This window comes from Nicotiana tabacum, chromosome 9, assembly GCF_000715075.1.
Source record: "Nicotiana tabacum cultivar K326 chromosome 9, ASM71507v2, whole genome shotgun sequence".
Lineage (NCBI taxonomy): Eukaryota > Viridiplantae > Streptophyta > Magnoliopsida > Solanales > Solanaceae > Nicotiana > Nicotiana tabacum.
The window spans coordinates 28,602,218-28,621,739 of record NC_134088.1 but is presented as its reverse complement, the minus strand read 5'-3'; the positions used below and the strand labels follow the sequence as shown (position 1 = coordinate 28,621,739).

General features: G+C 40.2%; 1 protein-coding gene and 1 pseudogene across 2 annotated transcripts; one reads left to right on the top strand and one right to left on the bottom strand.

Annotated features, from left to right (window-relative positions):
* Positions 1–19,522, bottom strand: part of LOC142163835 (uncharacterized) — a 78,870-nt pseudogene that overhangs the window by 35,560 nt on the left and 23,788 nt on the right.
* On the top strand, positions 15,220–18,522 carry LOC107817479 (putative late blight resistance protein homolog R1A-10). Of its 2 annotated transcripts, XM_075221572.1 has the most exons (3): positions 15,220–15,456; positions 15,542–18,255; positions 18,428–18,522. In XM_075221572.1, exons 2-3 carry the CDS (start codon positions 15,557–15,559, stop codon positions 18,429–18,431), a joined length of 2,703 nt encoding a protein of 900 aa, XP_075077673.1. In that variant the 5' UTR covers positions 15,220–15,456; positions 15,542–15,556; the 3' UTR covers positions 18,432–18,522. The 2 variants fall into 2 exon arrangements, with proteins under 2 accessions (XP_075077673.1, XP_075077672.1); XM_075221571.1 differs by having other exon boundaries at positions 15,220–18,255.

The window sequence follows — 19,522 nt, the reverse complement described above, 5'->3', positions numbered from 1 at the left end:
GAACCAAGTCTGTACCCAATAGCCTAGCCTCACCCGACTCAAACCAACCCACCGGAGACCGACACTGCCTCCCATACAAAGCCTCATACGGAGCCATCTGAATTCTCGACTGGTAGCTATTGTTGTAGGCAAACTTTGCAAGAGGCAAGAACTGATCCTAAGAAACCCCAAACTCCATCACACAAGCACGAAGCATATCCTCCAATATCTGAATAGTGCACTCGAACTGTCCGTCCATCTGAGGGTGAAATGCTATACTCAACTCAACCTGCATGCCTAACTCATGCTGTAAGGCCCTCCAGAACTGTGATGTAAATTACGTACCTCGGTCAGAGATGATGGATACCAGCATGCCATGAAGTCTGACGATCTCGCGAATATAGACCTGAGCCAGCTGCTCTGAAGAATAAACTAGAATGAAATAAGATGACTTGGTCAACCTATCTACAATCACCCATGCTGCATCGAACTTCCTCTGAGTCCGTGGTGCCCAACAATAAAATCCATAGTAACTCGCTCCCATTTTCACTCTGGAATCTCTAGCTTCTGAAGCAATTTGCCTGGCCGCTGATGCTCATAATTCACCTGCTGGCAATTTAGGCATCGAGGTACATACCCCACTATGTCCTTTTTCATTCTCCTCCACCAATAGTGCTTCCTTAAGTCCTGATACATCTTGGCGGCACCCAAATGAATGGAATACCACAAACTGTGAGCCTCTTGAAGAAATAACTCACGCAAACCATCTACATTGGTATCATCATGCTGAACCGTGTCCTTGAGGACAATTAGATAGGGGTCGTCATACTGACGCTCTCTGATACGATCATATAGGGAAGACCCCAAAACCACACAAGCCAAAACTCAACTCGGCTCTAAAACATCCAATCTAACAAACTGGTTGTCCAAGGCCTGAATATTAAATGCTAACGGCCTCTCTGCTGCCGGTAGATATACTAAACTGTCCAAGCTCTCTGCCTTACGACTCAAGGCATCGGCCACCACATTGGCCTTCCCGGGATGATACAGAATGGTGATATCATAGTCCTTAAGAAACTCTAACCATCTCCGCTGACGCAAGTTAAGATCCTTCTATTTGAACAGATGTTATAGACTCCAATGGTCGATATAGACCTCATAAGGGACACCGTACAAATAGTGCCGTCAAATCTTCAAGGCGTGAATAATCGCAAGGTCGTGGACATGATAGTTTTTCTCATGCACCTTCAGCTATCTAGACGCATAGGTAATCACTCTACCGTTTTGCATCAACACCGCACCGAGGCCAATACGCGACGCATCACAATACATAGTGTAAGCCCCGAATTCGTAGGCAATGCCAAAAATAGGGCTGTAGTCAAGGCAGTCTTGAGCTTTTGAAAGCTCTCCTCACACTCCTTGGTCCACTTGAACAGAACAGCCTTCTGGGTCAATCTTTTCATAGGAGCAGCAATAGATGAGAAGCCCTCTACGAATCGGCGATAATACCCTTCCAAACCAAGAAAACTCTGGATCTCAATAGGTGAAGACGGTCTGGGCCAACTCTACACTGCTTCAATCTTCTTCAGATCTACCTTAATCCCCTCACTCGGCACGACATGACCCAAAAATGCCACCAAATCAAGCCAAAATTCACACTTTAAAATTTTTGCATACAACTTCTTTTCTCTCAAGGTCTGGAGCACGGTTTTTAGGTGCTGCTCATGATCCTCCCAGCTCCGGTAGTACACCAAGATGTCGTCAATAAACACAATGACGAATGAGTCAAGATAGGGCTGGAATACACTATTCATCAAGTGCATGAATATTGTTGTGGCATTGGTCAGCCCAAATGACATCACATGGAACTCGTAATGACCATACCGAGTCTTAAAGGCAGTCTTCGAAATATCCGGCTCTCGAATCTTCAACTGATGATAGCCTGACCGCAAATCAATCTTTGAGAACACTCTAGCACTCTATAACTGACCAAATAGGTCATCAATGTGTGGCAATGGATACATGTTCTTCACTGTAACCTTGTTCAATTGTCGATAATCAATACACATGCACATCGAACCATCCTTCTTATTTACAAACAAGACCGGAGCACCCCAAGGTGATACACTGGGCCGAATGAAATCCTTATCAAGAAACTCTTGTAACTGCTCCTTTAACTCCTTCATCTCCGCTGGGGCCATACAATATGGTGGAATAGAAATGGGATGAATGCCCGGTAATATATCAATATTAAAATCGATATCCCTGTCGGGCGGTATGCCCGAAAGATCCGCTGTAAATATATTTGAATAGTCCCTCACTACCAGAACTGACTCAACTTTTGGAGTATCAACACTGACATCTCTCACATATGCTAGATGCACATCACATCCCTTTCCAACCATCCGTTGTGCCTTAAGGAAAGACACCACCCTGCTAGGAACATAATCCAAAGTACCCCTCCACTCCAACCGCGGCAAACCTGGCATAGCCAATGTCACCGTCTTGGTGTGATAATCAAAAATAGTATGATAGGGCGACAACCAGTCCATACCAAAGATAACATCAAAACCTACCATACTGAGCAACAATAGGTCAACTCTGGTCTCAAATCACCAAGAACAACTAAACATGAACGATACATATGGTCAACAATAATGTAATCTAGGGGTGGGCATAAAATTTAAAAAATTAAATTCCGAACCGGACCGAATTAATTCGGTATTTAAGTTTCGGTTTTTTCGGTATTTCGGTATAATTCGGTATTTCGGTATAATGGTACAGTCCTCAGTATTAAGATTTTGATATTTTGGTATACCAAAATACTGAATTTTTAAAGTATTTCATGTGCTTCCTAATTCCTATCCTAGTCCTACACTGCCTTAGCCCAGCCCAAAATTTTAAGTTTATTTCTAGCCCAATAAGACTAAGCCCAAGTCTCTTACTCTCTTAGTCTTTTCCTTGTTTCTATTTTCTAACAATAGGAATAGGAATTAAAATTAGGTTTCTCTCAAGTCTCAAGAAAGAGGTGAAGAACAGATCAGCTACGACTACGACTGCGAGTGTTGCGACTGTGATAGAGACGGCGTCACGACGACTTCACGACCTCGGCGCCGACGACTCTCAAGTGTGACTACTGGTTTCCTCATTTTGACCTTCATTCTTCAATCTTCACCAAGTTCACAACTTCTTCATTCTTCAAATTTCAGTTTATAACTTTGTATTTTGTAACCAATAACTTATTTTTTGGGTACAAAAGGTTGTATAACCTATAAACAAATTTTGTCCCAATGCATCTGTGTTTTTGTTGCTTCTGTGTAAAGTGTAAATTTGAATTTGAAATTCTGCTGCTGGGTTAGAAATTCTACTGCTGAGCTGCTGCTCAGAGTTTTCAGTATGATTTTGCAGTCCATTTTTGGTTTTAGTGGCGCTGATGCCTCTGGATTTGATTCAAATTTGAAAGAGTTTCCTTTTAGTTAGAATCTTTCCTTTCATATTAGTATTAAATTTAGTTAGTATCATTTTGCAGTCCAAAGGAAATATATTAGTGGTGCTGATTGAATGCTAATGCCTCTAGATTTCATTTCTTTTTAATTAGAAATGAAAAGAAAGATTTTACTAAATTAGGAAGGCAGTCATGCACTGTAATTTTGTTTCTTCTTGCTAAGGCTCTTAGCACTTAGCAATACGTGACACATGAATATGTATCAAACCGAAACTGTACCGAAACCGTACCGAACCAAAATAAGAAATATCGAACCGTACCAAATTACTTTGGTACGGTATTTGGTATACACAATTGATAAACCGAATACTGAAATACCGAAGTTCTTAATACCGAATTGAAGTACCGAATGCCCACCCCTAATGTAATCTCCCACATGCATGGACACATAAATAGGAGAACTCAAAGAAACACGGGATATACCCAAGTATGAAGCAAAGTAAGATGATACATAGGAATAAGTGGAGCCTGGATCAAATAAGACCGATGCATCTCTATGACAAACTAGAACAATACCCGTGATGACTAAGTCTGATGAAACTGCCTCCCTCCTAGTCGGAAGAGCATAATATCTGGCTTGGCCTCACCCTCTAGGGCGACCTCTACCTCTAGCTGGTTGTGCAAGTGGAGTGGCAACTGGTGCAGTAACCACGCCTTGAGAAGCTTGAGGACCCGATGGAATACGTGGGACCTGAGTAGTCTGTGGAGGTGCATCCCTCCTGAGTCTGGAGCAATCCCTCACCATATGACGAGTGTCACCACACTCAAAATAAGTTCTCAGAGGACGTGGATGCTGGAACTAGCTCAGGCCTGGTCGGCTTGACTGACCGCTAAAAGTAATCCGTGCAGGAGATGCACTAGATAGTGGGGTGCATAATGGGCAACCTGAGGCCTGGGAGTAGCCGGAATACCGTTGGAAGCTGGAAGTGCTGAATGAATAGGATGACTCACATAGACTCTACCATGATGGGCTGCAACTGGGGCATGGGCACCACTATATGTGCCTGAATCTCGAGGCCTCTTAGCCTCCCTCTCCTCTCTCTCCCCTAGCCATATACCCTATAATCTTTTAGCGATCTCCACTACCTACTGGTATGGGATGTCAATCTCCAATTCTCGATCCATGCTGAATCTAATACTGTGGTTGAGCCCCTCGATAAATCGACGGACTCGCTCTCTGACTGTGGAGACTAAAGCTGGTGCATGTCGGGACAACTCGTTGAACCTGATAGCATACTCTGATACGGTCATAGTACCCTGGCGCAACTGCTCAAACTCTGCATGCCATGCATCACGAAGGCTCTAGGGAACAAACTTCCTCATGAACATCTCTGAGAACTAAGCCCAGATGAGTAAAGCTGCTTTGTCTGGGCTACCTAACTCATACTCTTGCCACCATTGATAAGCCGTTCCCTTAAGCTGGAACGTAGTGAAAGCAACCACACTCAACTCCATAATACCTATAGTACGGAGGATACGGTGGCACTCCTCAAGAAAACCCTGGGCGTCCTCTGAAGCCAAACCGCTGAAAGTAGGAGGGTGGTACTTCTTGTACCTCTCGAGTCTGAGTTGCTCCCCCTCAGAAGCTGTTGCCCTAACCTCGGGCTGAACTGGGACAACTGACTCCACTGGTATGACCTCTGGACCTGGTCAACCTGGACCCGCTGCTCTGCGGTACGGGCTGTGGGAGTTTGTGCTCCTCCCCCGGTTTGAGATTTGGCAGGAGTACGTGGAGTCAACCACGCCTGAACTAAAGTGCCAAACATGCTCAAAACCTGGGCGAGAGTCTCCTGAAGTGTAGGGGTAGTAACAGGCATCCCAGGGGCCTGCTCTCCAACTGGATCTACCGGTGGCTCTTCTGTAGCAATTTGGGCAGGTGCTCTACCTAAACCACGTGCCCGTCCTCGGCCTCTGCCCCGGCCCCAGCCTCTCATGGTTCTAGTAGGAGGCGCGGGTGTATGATCATCAGATCCAGTTGTGCGTGTCCTCACCATCTGTGAGAGAATAAAAAGACAGAGATTTAGAATTTAAAAATCAACAAATTCTCACGATAAGGAATCAAAGAAGTGAAACTTTTCCTTCAGTTCCATAGCCTCCCGAAGATAAGTACAGACGTCTCCGTACCAATCCGCAAGACTCTACTAAACTTGGTTGTGACTCATAACACCTATGAACCTAGAGCTCTGATACCAACTTATCACGATGCCAATTTTCCTCCGTAGAATGTCGTGATGGCACCTAGTCTCTAAGACTAGGTAAGCCTAACAATCATGCGGAATATAACTGAATTAGCAAATGAACTCTCAAATACTCAACAATTCTTAATAAAGAACACTCCACTGCTCAGTGTTTACATTTTTCCCAAAACCTGGTGATATCGAGTCACAAGCTCTACAACGGCATCATAGTTATCCCTATACAACTGAGTCTAATAAAAGAAGGAAAATATAGAAATAGATAGAAGGTGACTCCGAGGCCTACGGACGCCGGCAGGTGTACCTTGAAGTCTCCAAGTACGAACTCAGCTTACTGATGCCTGGACTAGTAGGAGGTACCTGGATCTGCACAAAAGATTTGCAGAAGAGTAGCTGAGTACACTACAACTGTACCCAGTAAGTGCCAAGCCTAACCTTGGTAGAGTAATGACGAGGTTGGGTCAAGGCCCTACTGGAATTAATAAGAAAAATTGTAAAAGTGTATGGCAGTGTAATATCAAAAGCAATGAAATTGAAACAACAAATAACATATAAACGTTAGTTACACGGAACTAAAGTAAATAATGCAACACGGAGAAAACAAGGAATGATATGCTAAGGAAACAAAAAAACCAAAGACAAGTGCAGCAATAGAGCAATACCAATAAAAGTCACTACCGAGGTACCGCCTCGTAGTCTCAAATTACAAGAATAATTCAAATCTTTCTTTATATCACCGCGGGAGTCTTGCATTTAGTTTTGAAAATTATTTTCCCGAATTAGCATCTCGCGCTTTAGCCCACCTTATCACATCGCATGTCTTCTAGTAATTCCCCTACTAGCCATGCGTATCAAGCCCACCTTATCTCACCGCATGTGTTTCAACCCCAAATTCGTATACCATCGCATGCGTATCAATATCACAGCGTATCACGAATTGTACCTCAAGTGCCCAATATCTCAACTTGCCAAAGAAATAAACAATAATAGTGTTTTCGCAATAAAGAGCCCATGGCTCAACTACAATGTACACAATAGTCTAAACAATAACAACCGGAAGTGAATAACTCAATAGAATAGTATTTTATGACTTTAACACTTTGCCTCAATGTGAATCACAGACTAAATACCGGTTTCATCAACAAGATATTCCAAGAATAACAACTTCAAATAAAGAATTCACGTTTAAATAATGAATAAGGAATAGAGAAAACAACAGCAACTTCAACTAAACATGTAAGGCAATTAACAAGTAAGAGATAAGACAAGTAGAGCATGTGAAAATAGACTAGAAATGATGACTATAACATGTTAAGGTAACTCGATTAAGGCATGAAAGGAATCTACATAGCTAAAACCGGTAAATTTCCATATTTAGCCCGTGTGCACACTCGTTACCTTGTGCACACGGCTTCCACACATCATAATTATCACAAAAACAACACCAATTCTAAGGGGTAATTCTCCCATACAAAGTTAGGCAAGATATTTACCTCAAAACACGCTAACTTAGCCCACCTTATCACACCGCATGTCTTCTAGTAATTCCCCTACTAGCCACGCGTATCAAGCCCACCTTATCTCACCGCATGCGTTTCAACCCCAAAATCTTATACCACCGCATGCGTATCAATATCACAGCGTATCACGAATCGCACCTCAAGTGCCCAATATCTCAACTTGCCAAAGAAATCAACAATAATAGTGTTTTCGCAATAAAGAGCCCATGGCTCAACTACAATGTACACAATAGTCTAAACAATAACAATCGGAAGTGAATAACTCAACAGAATAGTATTTTACGACTTTAACACTTTGCCTCAGTGTGAATCACAGACTAAATACTGGCTTCATCAACAAGATATTCCAAGAATAACAACTTCAAATAAAGAATTCACGGTTAAATAATGAATAAGGAATAGAGAAAACAACAGCAACTTCAACTAAACATGTAAGGCAATTAACAAGTAAGAGATAAGACAAGTAGAGCATGTGAAAATAGACTAGAAATGATGACTATAACATGTTAAGGTAACTCGATTAAGGCATGAAAGGAATCTACATAGCTAAAACCGGTAAATTTTCATATTTAGCCCGTGTGCACACTCGTCACCTTGTGCACACGGCTTCCACACATCACAATTATCACAAAAACAACACCAATTCTAAGGGGTAATTCTCCCATACAAAGTTAGGCAAGATATTTACCTCAAAACACGCTAACTTAGCCCATCTTATCACACCGCATGTCTTCTAGTAATTCCCCTACTAGCCACGCGTATCAAGCCCACCTTATCTCACCGCATGCGTTTCAACCCCAAAACCTTATACCACCGCATGCGTATCAATATCACAGCGTATCGCGAATCGCACCTCAAGTGCCCAATATCTCAACTTGCCAAAGAAATCAACAATAATAGTGTTTTCGCAATAAAGAGCCCATGGCTCAACTACAATGTACACAATAGTCTAAACAATAACAACCGGAAGTGAATAACTCAACAGAATAGTATTTTACGACTTTAACACTTTGCCTCAGTATGAATCACAGACTAAATACTGGTTTCATCAACAAGATATTCCAAGAATAACAACTTCAAATAAAAAATTCACGGTTAAATAATGAATAAGGAATAGAGAAAACAACAACAACTTCAACTAAACATGTAAGGCAATTAACAAGTAAGAGATAAGACAAGTAGAGCATGTGAAAATAGACTAGAAATGATGACTATAACATGTTAAGGTAACTCGATTAAGGCATGAAAGGAATCTACATAGCTAAAACCGGTAAATTTCCATATTTAGCCCGTGTGCACACTCGTCACCATGTGCACACGGCTTCCACACATCACAATTATCACAAAAACAACACCAATTCTAAGGGGTAATTCTCCCAAACAAAGTTAGGTAAGATATTTACCTCAAAACACGCTAACTCAATCCACTAGTAGGCATTTTCATCGATTATCCAACTCCGAACGGCTCGAAACTAGCCAAAATAACTTTATACCATAAATATAAACTACATGAAACTAATTAGAATAATAAGTACGATCTTTGCAAAGAAATAAAAAGTCAACTCAAAAAGACAACCCGGGCCCGCATCTTGAAACCTGACCAAAATTATAAAATCCGAACACCTATTCGATAACGAGTCCAAACATACAAGAAGTACTCAAATCCGACCTCAATTCGCCTTTCAAAACCCTAATATATTGTCTAGGAAGTTTTCACAATTTTTTCCCAAATTTCCAACTCAAATCCGTAATTAGATGATGAAAATAGCAATAGATTCATGAAATATAGACCAATCCGGGTTAGAATCACTTACCCCCAACGATTTTCTTGAAAAACTCTTGAAATATCGCCTCACACCGAGCTCTCTAGGTCCAAATTATGAAAAATGAGATGAAACCCATGTTTTGAACTTTAAATTATGCCCATGTGTTATTCTTCTTCGTGATCGTGGGAATTGCTTCGCGATCCCGAAGCACAAATTCACAGGCTGCCAAGTTAACACTCCATGAATGCAGAACTCCACACACGAATGCAACACACTGCCTCTACAAGCTACGCAATCGCGAAACAATTCATGCGAACGCGATGAACAAAAACGCATGGACCTACAGCCTCCTCTTCCTTCTTCGCGGACGTGACTAATGACACGCGTTCGCGATTCACTGACTCTCCAAACATCGCGATCGCGTGACCCATCTCGCGATCACATAGAACACTTTCACCAGCTCATCAAACAGTTCTTCATGATCGCGAATCCTAACTCGCGATCGCGTACAAGGAAACTAGTTGCAGCAGATTCAACAGTCCTCAAGGTTCCGAAATATGCCAAACATGGTCTGAATTACACCCAAGGCCTACAGGACCACAACCAAACATACCAACGAGTCCTAAAATATCATACGAACACGCATGAAGCATCAAATCACATCAAACAACACAAAAACCATGAATCTCGCATCGATTCAAGCCTAATGAACTTACGAACTTCCGAATTTCAAAACTAATGATGATTCATACCAAAACAACTCCGATTGACTTCAAATTTTGCACATAAGTCATAATTGACATGATGGACCTATTCCAACTTCTGAAATCAAAATCCGATCCCGATATTAATAAAGTTAACTCCTGATCAAACTTTTCAATCTTCCAATCCTTCAACTTTCTAACTTTCGCCAATCCACGCCGGAGCGACCTATGGACCTCCAAATCAACATCCGGACACGCTCCTAAGTCTAAATAACCATAAAGAGCTATTAGAACCGTCAAAACTCTATTTCAGAGTCATCTACACAGGTCATATTGCGAAGGTGCGAAAGGGCGGAGTTTCAGTACTTTTCGCAGAAGTTGAGGTTTGTCGCAAAAGCGACGCCGCAAAAACGGCCCTTTTGTTCGCAAATGCAAAAATTGATGGGCAGATTCTATATACTTCAAGGTTCTTTTACCATATTTGGATATTTGGGCCTCAGATTGAGATGATTTTTGAAGCGATTTCACCAAAATGATTGGGGCAACCGATTCTAACTTAGTTTTAGTTAAATTACATGAATCCATTATTGTTTTTATCGTTAAATTAGTGTTTTGGATTGAAAATGATAGAAAATTTCATAGACTTTAATTCAAAACTTGAAGGCTGAGTTATGGTCGAATTTGAGTAATTTTGGTATGGTTGGACTCATGGTTGAATGGGGGTTCAGATTTTATAATTTTTGTCGGATTTCGAGATGTGGGCCACACTATTGACTTTTGGTTGACTTTTAGAGCGGAGTTGAGAATTTTTATAAATTGTTAAATTGTAAGTATTGGAGTGTATTTTGATTAATTTGCACGTTGTTTGACTAGTTTCGGTTCATTTGGCTTTGAATTGAGGAGATAGGAAGGCATTCGAAAGTCGATACGTGTAGAATGGAATTTTCGGAGTATTGTTTAGCTTGCTCGACATTGGATTCGGCTTGTTCGAGGTAAGTAACACTTCTAAACTTGGTGCAGAGGGTATGAACCCCTGATTATATGTGTTATGTGATTTGTTTGGAGGTGATGCATATGATAGGTGACAGACGTGTGGGCATACACCGTAGAAATTGTTACTTAATTAATTTCGTTGAGCTGTGTAGTCAAATAACCTTGTCATTTCCATGTATTCTCCACATGTTAGAGAAATTGAGCTTAGACTCTTGTTAAAAAATTCATGCTGAAGCTATATGCCGGTATTATTGGGACCCACAGAAGCCGTGTTGCTGTTGAATTATTTGCTTAATTTGCAATTACATATTCAGTCATATTTATTCATTTCATATCATATCTCAGCCTCTGTTGCTATTCATTGACACACTATATCATCATTTTAGGCTAATTTTCATGACATTTTTGAGCCCGAGAGACTGGAGAGATTGATGACTGAGTGACCCGGTCATAACTGTCTCTTGTTCTTGGTAGCTTTAGAATTATTAATATGTTCATGTATTTTTCAAACTGTTGATGTATTTTAATTCATACCATCTTTGTAAATTCTAAATATTAGAAGCTCATTGTACTACCAGTCCTTGGGAAATATAATAAAGTTCAGTAAATTCAAATTGGCTTACCTAGCATGTTGGGTTAGGTGCCATCACGGTTGGTTGGTTTTTTTGGGTCGTGACACAACCAAAACACGTTTAATTTTGAAATCTAGTACGTTAAGAGAAATTACCAGGGCGTCATTGTGCGGCAGAAGAAGTACATCGGCATCCTCTTCCGTGAAGGTGATGTCGTCTTTGGTGACTTTCCGGAGTCTTTTGCTATGAGTCACTGATACCTTTGTCTTCTTGGATGCCGAGAAAGTTACACCGCTGATCTCGTTCCCCCAAAAAATTATGTTAATAGTTAGCTGAGGAGGGTCTTCCCTTATCCTCGATGGTTCTACGTTGTCTCGACTGCGGCCGTAATTGTTCTTAGCCTGGTTGCTTAGGAATTCCCTGAGATGGTCGTTCTTCAACAGTGTTGCCACTTCCTCGCGAAGATGTAGAGAGTCCCCAGTTTGGTGGCCATTAGTCCCATGATATTCGCCACCACAAATTAGGATCCCTTTGGCTGGGATCGGATATCATTGGCATCGGGAACCGCATTTCCTTGATGTTTCTCATCGCCGATACTAGCTCCACCACACTAACACTGAAATTATACTCTGGCAACCTAGGATAAGTGGAATCCCAGGAATTTGATACCTCTTTGACCTGCAACGACCTGTTGTTCCGGCCGCGGTCAGTTTTTCTATCGGGGATAAACCTATCCGCTGACCGGAACCCTTTGTTGCCGCGTTCTTCGGCCCTTTCGTAAGGCAAGAATTGGCCCTTAGAAGACCCCCGATCCACATCAAAATCATCTTTTGATTTATCCCTGTTCCTTTCTAGATCCCAACCCTTAGTTGATGTTGGCAACCCGAGCTGATCATCTTCTATCCTTCTCTTTGATTCATAACGGTTATGGACAATCACCCATGTGGTTGCTTGGAACTCGAGCAAGCTTTCTTTCAGCATCCGATTCAACCCTTTAGTAAATGCCTCAGCTGCCCATTCATCTGACACGGCCGATAACATCATCCTCTCTTTCTGGAAACTAATCAAAACTCACGTAGTAACTCGGACTCTCCTTGCAAAATTCTGAATATGTCCGCCTTCCGAGCCTGGACCTTCCTGGCCCCGGCATGGGCCTTGATGAAAGAATTTGCGAGCATCTCAAAGAAATAAATCGAATGTTCGGGCAGGAGTGAATACCATGTCAAGGCCCCATTCGTGAGGGTTTCCCCGAATTTCTTTAGCAGGACCGACTCAATCTCATGTTGAGCCAAGTCGTTTCTTTTCACTACCGTTGTATAGGTCGTGATGTGCTCCTGAGAGTCCGAAATTCCATCATACTTTGGTATGTCCGGCATTTTGAACCGTTTCGGAATCAATTCTGGTGATGTGCTCAGTTTGAACGGCAATCGTGTGTACTTCTTCGAGTCTGTGCCTTTCGACACTGGTGGTGTGCCCGGAATTTGGTCTATTCGAGCGTGAAACTCTTTCGTGTTCTAATCCATCTATTCGTTCATTTCCCTCATAACTCTCATGAGTTCGATTTTGAAGGGATCATTGTCGTTGTAGTTATCGGATCCGTTGCCAGTCCCCCCCTCCACCCCAGCTCTATCGAAGCTGACCTCACCCCTCGGGGTGTTGTTATCAACCTTTTGAGCTATTTGATTTGCAGGAGCGCTGGGAGGAATAGGGCCCCTTCCATTTTCATTGGTGGAGGCTCCTGATAATGCCTGCTTGAGTTTCGTCATGGCCTGGTCTTGCCTTGAGAGATGGTCCATGATGGCCTTTTGCTGCTCCCTCAAGATCCTTACTGTTTCTACAACATGCTCATCCTCATCGTCATCTGGAGTTGTCTCTTGTACATGTCGGGGATAGCTCCTGCCATGGATCGGAGTTGCTACATCCTCCTCGTTGCGGGTGTTACTGATCGAATTCTCATATAGAGGCAGATTTTCTTGCGCCTCAACGTTGTGTGTGATGTTGACATCATTAGCTGCCATTTTTTCGATTTTTGCTATAAAACAAAGAATCAAACAAGTTAATAATATATATAAGGATCAACTCAATTATGCAGCTGTCTAAGCCCCACGGTGGGCGCCAAATTATTTATCCGTAAAACGGTACAGTTGAATTTGTTACGTAGTTTATAGACAAGTGAACAGACTTGATCCAAAATTGATAAATAAATTATATGAAAATACAAGACTTAGCGTTGAAATCGAAATAAACAATAGATAGCCTGATTCACAAGGCGTCCGAAGACAGCGTTGAGCACAATATTAGATAGAAAATAAAGTATTATTTAGCTTGAGAATAATATGTAGCATAAATTTTGCCAGAGATTTCATGTGTCTTACAATGGTTGTTGAAGTCACTATTTATAGCTATACATAGGGAACAAGGTCCGAGGATCAAGCCCATCTTAAATGACAATAATGGAGGTCATGGATGAATAAGTAACGACAAGTCATGAATACCAAAATTCTCTGCAACGACTGTATATTTAATACTGAGGAATATTCTTCAACAAATGTCATCTGGTGACAAATATTCGTTTGCTTCCATCAATTATGTTCCCTTCGGAATCTACCTGGTGCCAATTGAAGTTGTCGTCCTCGGTCTTGGTTTCCACTTGCTTCATCTTCCGTCTGCCTTCGGTTCCACGTGTCACGCTATTATTCGAGTATTTAATATAAACCGATTTTATCCTATACAAAACTTAGGTATCCTCCTAAAAAAACGTTTGTCATATTTCTAGCCCTATGGTATAAAATCAACTATTATGTGTTGTGGTGCTAGTCCATAGTCTCTTTTAGCATGCAAAACATCAGTTTTAATTGTCATTGACGCACTTTAAAGTCTTAAAACTTTACAAAATTCTACTGGGCGTTACTGATAGTAAATTGTTTTCCCTTCATTTCTTATCCTATTTTTTTGTTAGATGATGCAACTTAATTGACTTATGTCACTTCCTGATCTGATACATAGTTGGCTTGCATAAAAAGTTCTGTCCCACTGTAGCTCTTTAAACTATTTTCGTATTTTTCGTCATTTGGGTGTGTTTGATACGAAGGAAAGTATTTTTTAATTTTTTCATGTTTGATTGAGTTTAATATTTTAAAAAACATTCTCCTCGGAAATTCATTTTTTAATATTTTTTAAAATTCTTTTTCAACATTCTCCACCCTATTCCCCATCCCCACCAACCCTCACCAACTCACCCCACCCCCGAATCACCCCTACCCACCCACCCTAACCCCTACCCCCATCATATCCCACCCCCACCCAACCCAACCTCACCCACAACCACCCTAAATAGAATTATTATTAAGAGTATTTTTTTTTCATAGTAGATAGAGTACTTTTTTTTAACAAAATAAGTATATTTTTTTCATGATATATTAAAAATATTTTCTTTCATTTCAACAAAACGAGTACCTTTTTTTATGATGTAGAAAAAATATTTTCTTTCATTTTAACAAAATGAGCACTTTCTTTCATGATGTAAAAAAAATATTTTCATTCATTTAAACAAATTAAGTATTTTCTTTTTCTGAAATAGAAAAAAAAAATCCCCAACAAAACGAGTACTTTATTTTCATGATGTAAAAAAAATATTTTCTTTTCCTGAAATAGTTTTATTTCCCAACAAAACGAGTACAGGAAACATGGAGATTTTGGGTTGAGGAGAGTAACATAAAAAATTATTTTCTTAAAAATATTTTATACTCTCTGACCAAACACTAAAAAATATTTTTAGCTCACAAAACAAGAGAAAATAAGTGATAAATCACTCATTTTCTAGGAAAATATTTTTTCCTTCGTACCAAACACACCCTAATTTGATATCCTTTTCCGGACTTCACTCCCCTAAGGCTCAGATCTGCGAGAAAGTTTGTCCTAATATTGCCTATTAATGACTTTGAACAGACTATTCAATTTGTTATCTACTGTGTGGCTTTCCAGACCGTACGTCCCACGTAGCTTGTTTTCTCAGGTTTCAAAAAGTCAAGTTTAGCTACCTTAATCATAGAGTTCACCTTTCAGTTTTATTTCTTGTTTATTTTCGAGATATGCTGATCTTATAGTTTCCCACGTTCTCTGTTTAGCAACACACTGCAGCGCTGATTTTGACTTTTGCAGGTTTTGTTAGAATCAATCTGCAGAAGCATTCAGCTGTTTCTTTCCAGCTAAATATATCTAGGTGAGCATTTGATGAGGGGCTTAGAACTCTTTATATTGCCTCTTGCTTTACTTATTCTCCAAATTGATGTTTTCTTTTGATCTAGGATCAATTAATAGATATGGCTTATGTTGCTGTGATTTCTCTTGCACAAACATTGGAGGAACTCGTGCAGCAAAAGCCACATTGGGTAAGTAGTGATGATGAAACAACAAAAATGCTGCACTCTTTCCGTGTTAGTCTTAAAAATTTCCAAGACTTTCTTGAGAACACTAGCAAGAGAAGGCAACATTGTGGAGAAGTTGAAGAATTAGATAGAGAGATTAGAACAGCAGTGGAAGAAGTAGAAGATGTGATCGAACTAAAGATATATAAAACAATGAAAAGAGAGGCATTATCAAAGACATTGAGAACACTTGTAGAAAAGATTGAAGCTCTAAAGAGGGGGGTCATGGGATGTAGGTTTGGTAAGAGTAAAGTCCTTCGTAAAACAATGGAAGAAGAGGCATTACACAAAACCTTGTCTCCACTTGTAGAAAAGATTGATGTTCTGGAGAGGAATGTGATGGGAAGTAGTTTTGGTACAAATGAAGTTCAAGGCTATGTTGATCCTACAAATGACGAACTGCAAGTAGAGGCTTCCTTGCTAGGTCATTCATCATCCAGACGTGTAGCAAAACTGAATCCAGAAAACATTGTTGTGGGTCTTGAGGACGATTTGATGGAAATCAAGAGAAGATTAATAGGGACCTCGTCTAATCGAGAAATTGTCCCAATTCTGGGAATGGGAGGGATAGGCAAAACAACACTAGCTAGAAAAGCATATGACGATCTTGAAGTCAGGCATCGCTTTGACATCCATGTTTGGGTGACAGTATCTCAGCAATATCGGATTAGAGATCTATTGTTGGATATTCTTTCTCGTATTTCAGCTGACCCGATAAAACAAGGGACTAATAGTGATCAATTAATGGATAAGATATACAAAGTGTTAAAGTGTCGGAGGTATCTCCTTGTCATGGATGATATTTGGAGCTGTGACAACATCTGGGATATAGTGTCAAGAACTTTTCCAGAAGACGAGAATAGTAGTCGAATTATTTTGACTAGTAGGATTAATGAAGTGGCTATGCATGCTGACCCAAACTGCACTCCTTATGAGATGCACCTCTTGAATTTAGACGAAAGTTGGAAGTTAATACATGACAAGGTGTTTGGGGTAGATCAACAGTTTTGTCCTCCTGAACTAGAGGAAATCGGGAAGCAAGTAGCACAAAATTGCCAAGGACTACCTTTAGCCCTTCTAGTGGTTGCGGGACATCTCTCTAAAATTGATAGAACACGCAAAAGTTGGGAAGATGTTTCCAAAAGTGTAAGTAACATTCTTGTTAATGAATCAGATATATGTCTAGGAGTGCTTGCAATGAGTTACAATTACTTACCTTATCATCTTAGACCGTGTTTCCTTTACATTGGAGTGTTTCCAGAAGATAGGGAGATTAACATTACTAATTTGATCAACTTATGGATTTCTGAGGGTTTTCTAGTGAATAAGGGGCTCAAAAGCTTGGAAGCAGTGGGAAGAGATTGTTTGAATGATCTTGTTAGCAGGAATCTGTTAATGGTTAGAAGCAGGAGATGGGATGGTGAGTGTAAAACATTTGGTGTCCATGATCTGGTGCGGGACTTGATTCTAAGAGTAGCTAATGATGAGAAGTTCCTGCAGGTCTCTAGAATTCAGGTAGCCACTAATCCTTCAGCGAACAAGTTTCATGTTCGTCGCTACAGTTACTCTTCGCGCATTTATGATGACGATGATTTATGTGAGTCATCATCATCTAGTAGCACCAGAACTTTGCACTTCTTCTATGGATTGAATAACGATTCTCTTTTGGGGCAATTCAAACTTCTAAGAGTGTTGGCAATCCTTGATTGTACATTTCATTATTTTCCCCTTGTGATAAAAAAATTAGTACATCTCAGATACCTTCACATATTCAACTGTCACGAGTACATTCACAGTTCAGTCTCAGAGCTTTATAATCTGCAGACCTTGATTTTTGGCCAATATTCTGGTTTACCAGTGGAGATCTGGAAGATGAAAATTTTGAGGCATCTTGAGGTAAAAAGGATCTCTTATTTTTGTGTTCCATCAAGTAAGGAAGGGTCTAGTTTCAAGCTACAAAATCTTGAGCAACTGTCATATCTAAATATTTCTTGCTGTACTGAGAAATTGTTTTCTGGTATTCCAAATCTAAAGAGGCTGAAAATTTATGGTGATAAAGGAAACATGACTTCGGAGAAGCTAAATAGCCTTTCTTGTTTAAATAAACTTGAAACATTGAAGATCACCTGCTACCGAGGATATTACGAGCGACCACCGCAAAGTAAGTTTGCTTTGCCTACATCTCTGAAAAGGTTGACTTTAGAAAGTACTTATTTACCATGGGAAGACATGGCGAATATTGTAATGTTGCCAAACCTCCAAGTGCTTAAAATTAAAGACAATGGATTTGTTGATGGCCGGTGGAGATTAAATGATGAAATGATTTTTAATCAACTTAAGTTCCTCCTAATCCATAAGACAGATCTGGAGCAGTGGAAAGCTGGCAGCGTTAACTTTCCAGAACTGCAATGCCTAGTTCTGAAAGAATGCATATCCCTGAAGAAAATCCCTCAAGACATTGGGGAAATTTATACCTTGGAGTCAATAGAATTGCATAATTGCAGCACTTCGGCTGAAAATTCTGTGAAAAAAATTCAAAAAGAGCAAAAGAGCATGGGGAATGATTGCCTCACTGTACTCGTCAATAGTCGTCGGTAAGACTCAAATGTTGCTCACTAATCCATCTAAAAAATTCTGTCTTTATTTTATGTGCTCTGTTTTTTATTTTAAAAACATAGTCAAAGACATCCCTGACCCACTTAATATATTGCATTGTCTTATGTTGTCTTGGAGTCACAGCTTATCATGAGTTCCTTCTCCTTGCAGTTAGGAGGGGTATAATGTCAAGTTCAAGAAGGCTGGTCATGCTAGTTAAAAGTATGTTGTCTATGTGTGATGATTCTCGAGCAATGGGCAGCAATATATCTTAGCAAGAGTAGATCACTTGTAACTTGTTCATTAGCAACTAGGGGAATCTCTTTTCCGTTGCTTATAATGACTAAAGGTCGCGTGCTGCTAGTTGTCGTTGATGTTCTCATTTTTGTAATTTTCTTGCAAGCTAAACATTAATGACTGGATGGTTTGTTATGATAATGGTGTATTTCATTATGTAGTATTTATCAATTTGACTTCATATATATTGGCTGCTTCTCTAGATCTGCTCTGCAGTCTTGAAGAGTTACATGCCAAAGTAGTCTACTTTATTCACTATGCTTTGCTGGAAACGTATATGTATAACATGTAAATCAAGGCAAAAGGTTTCAAAACAATCTCTATAATTGTGATCATCTTGTAGCGTTAGCCTAGGGGATATGCTTAGCTACTTTAACGGTTTCAACATTTTCACATGAACCGAGGAACTAGCGATTTCCTTCCTTTTCCTTTTTCTACGGACGGGAAAATTTAAGAAATAGAAGGAAAAGAATACTTTATTTTCTTATTTATAATTACTTTTCCTGTCAATTTGGCGTACTATTGTTTATTCTTGAAAAGGATAATCTCTATTAGTTTGATATATTGTAATCACCTCAAGGTGGTTTTATTTAGAAAGAAATAGTCTAACGATCCGACCGGTCGTTTTGAGCTCTAGCGTGTCGTTCGGCGGTTTGAGATCTTGAGTAGCTTCACTTTATGTATTATGACCTGCACGTGTGGTCGGTTTCGATTTTCGGGAAGTTCGGAGTTGATTTGGAAGGATAATTCTCAATTCAGAAGCTTTAAGTTGGAAGAGTTGACCAATGTTTAACTTTTGAGTAAAACGACCCCAGAATCGGGATTTTGAAAGTTCCAATAGGTTCGTATGATGGTTTTGGACTTGGGCGTATGTTCAGGTTGAGTATCGGATAGTCCAGGAACGTTTCGGCACTTAAAGTGAAAAGTTGGCATTTTGAAAGTTTTAGAATTTCCTAAGTTTGATTTGAA

Coding starts and splice junctions, on each gene's coding strand:
- LOC107817479 (XM_075221572.1), top strand. CDS start 15,557: ATGGCTTATGTTGCTGTGATTTCTCTTGCACAAACATTGGAGGAACTC.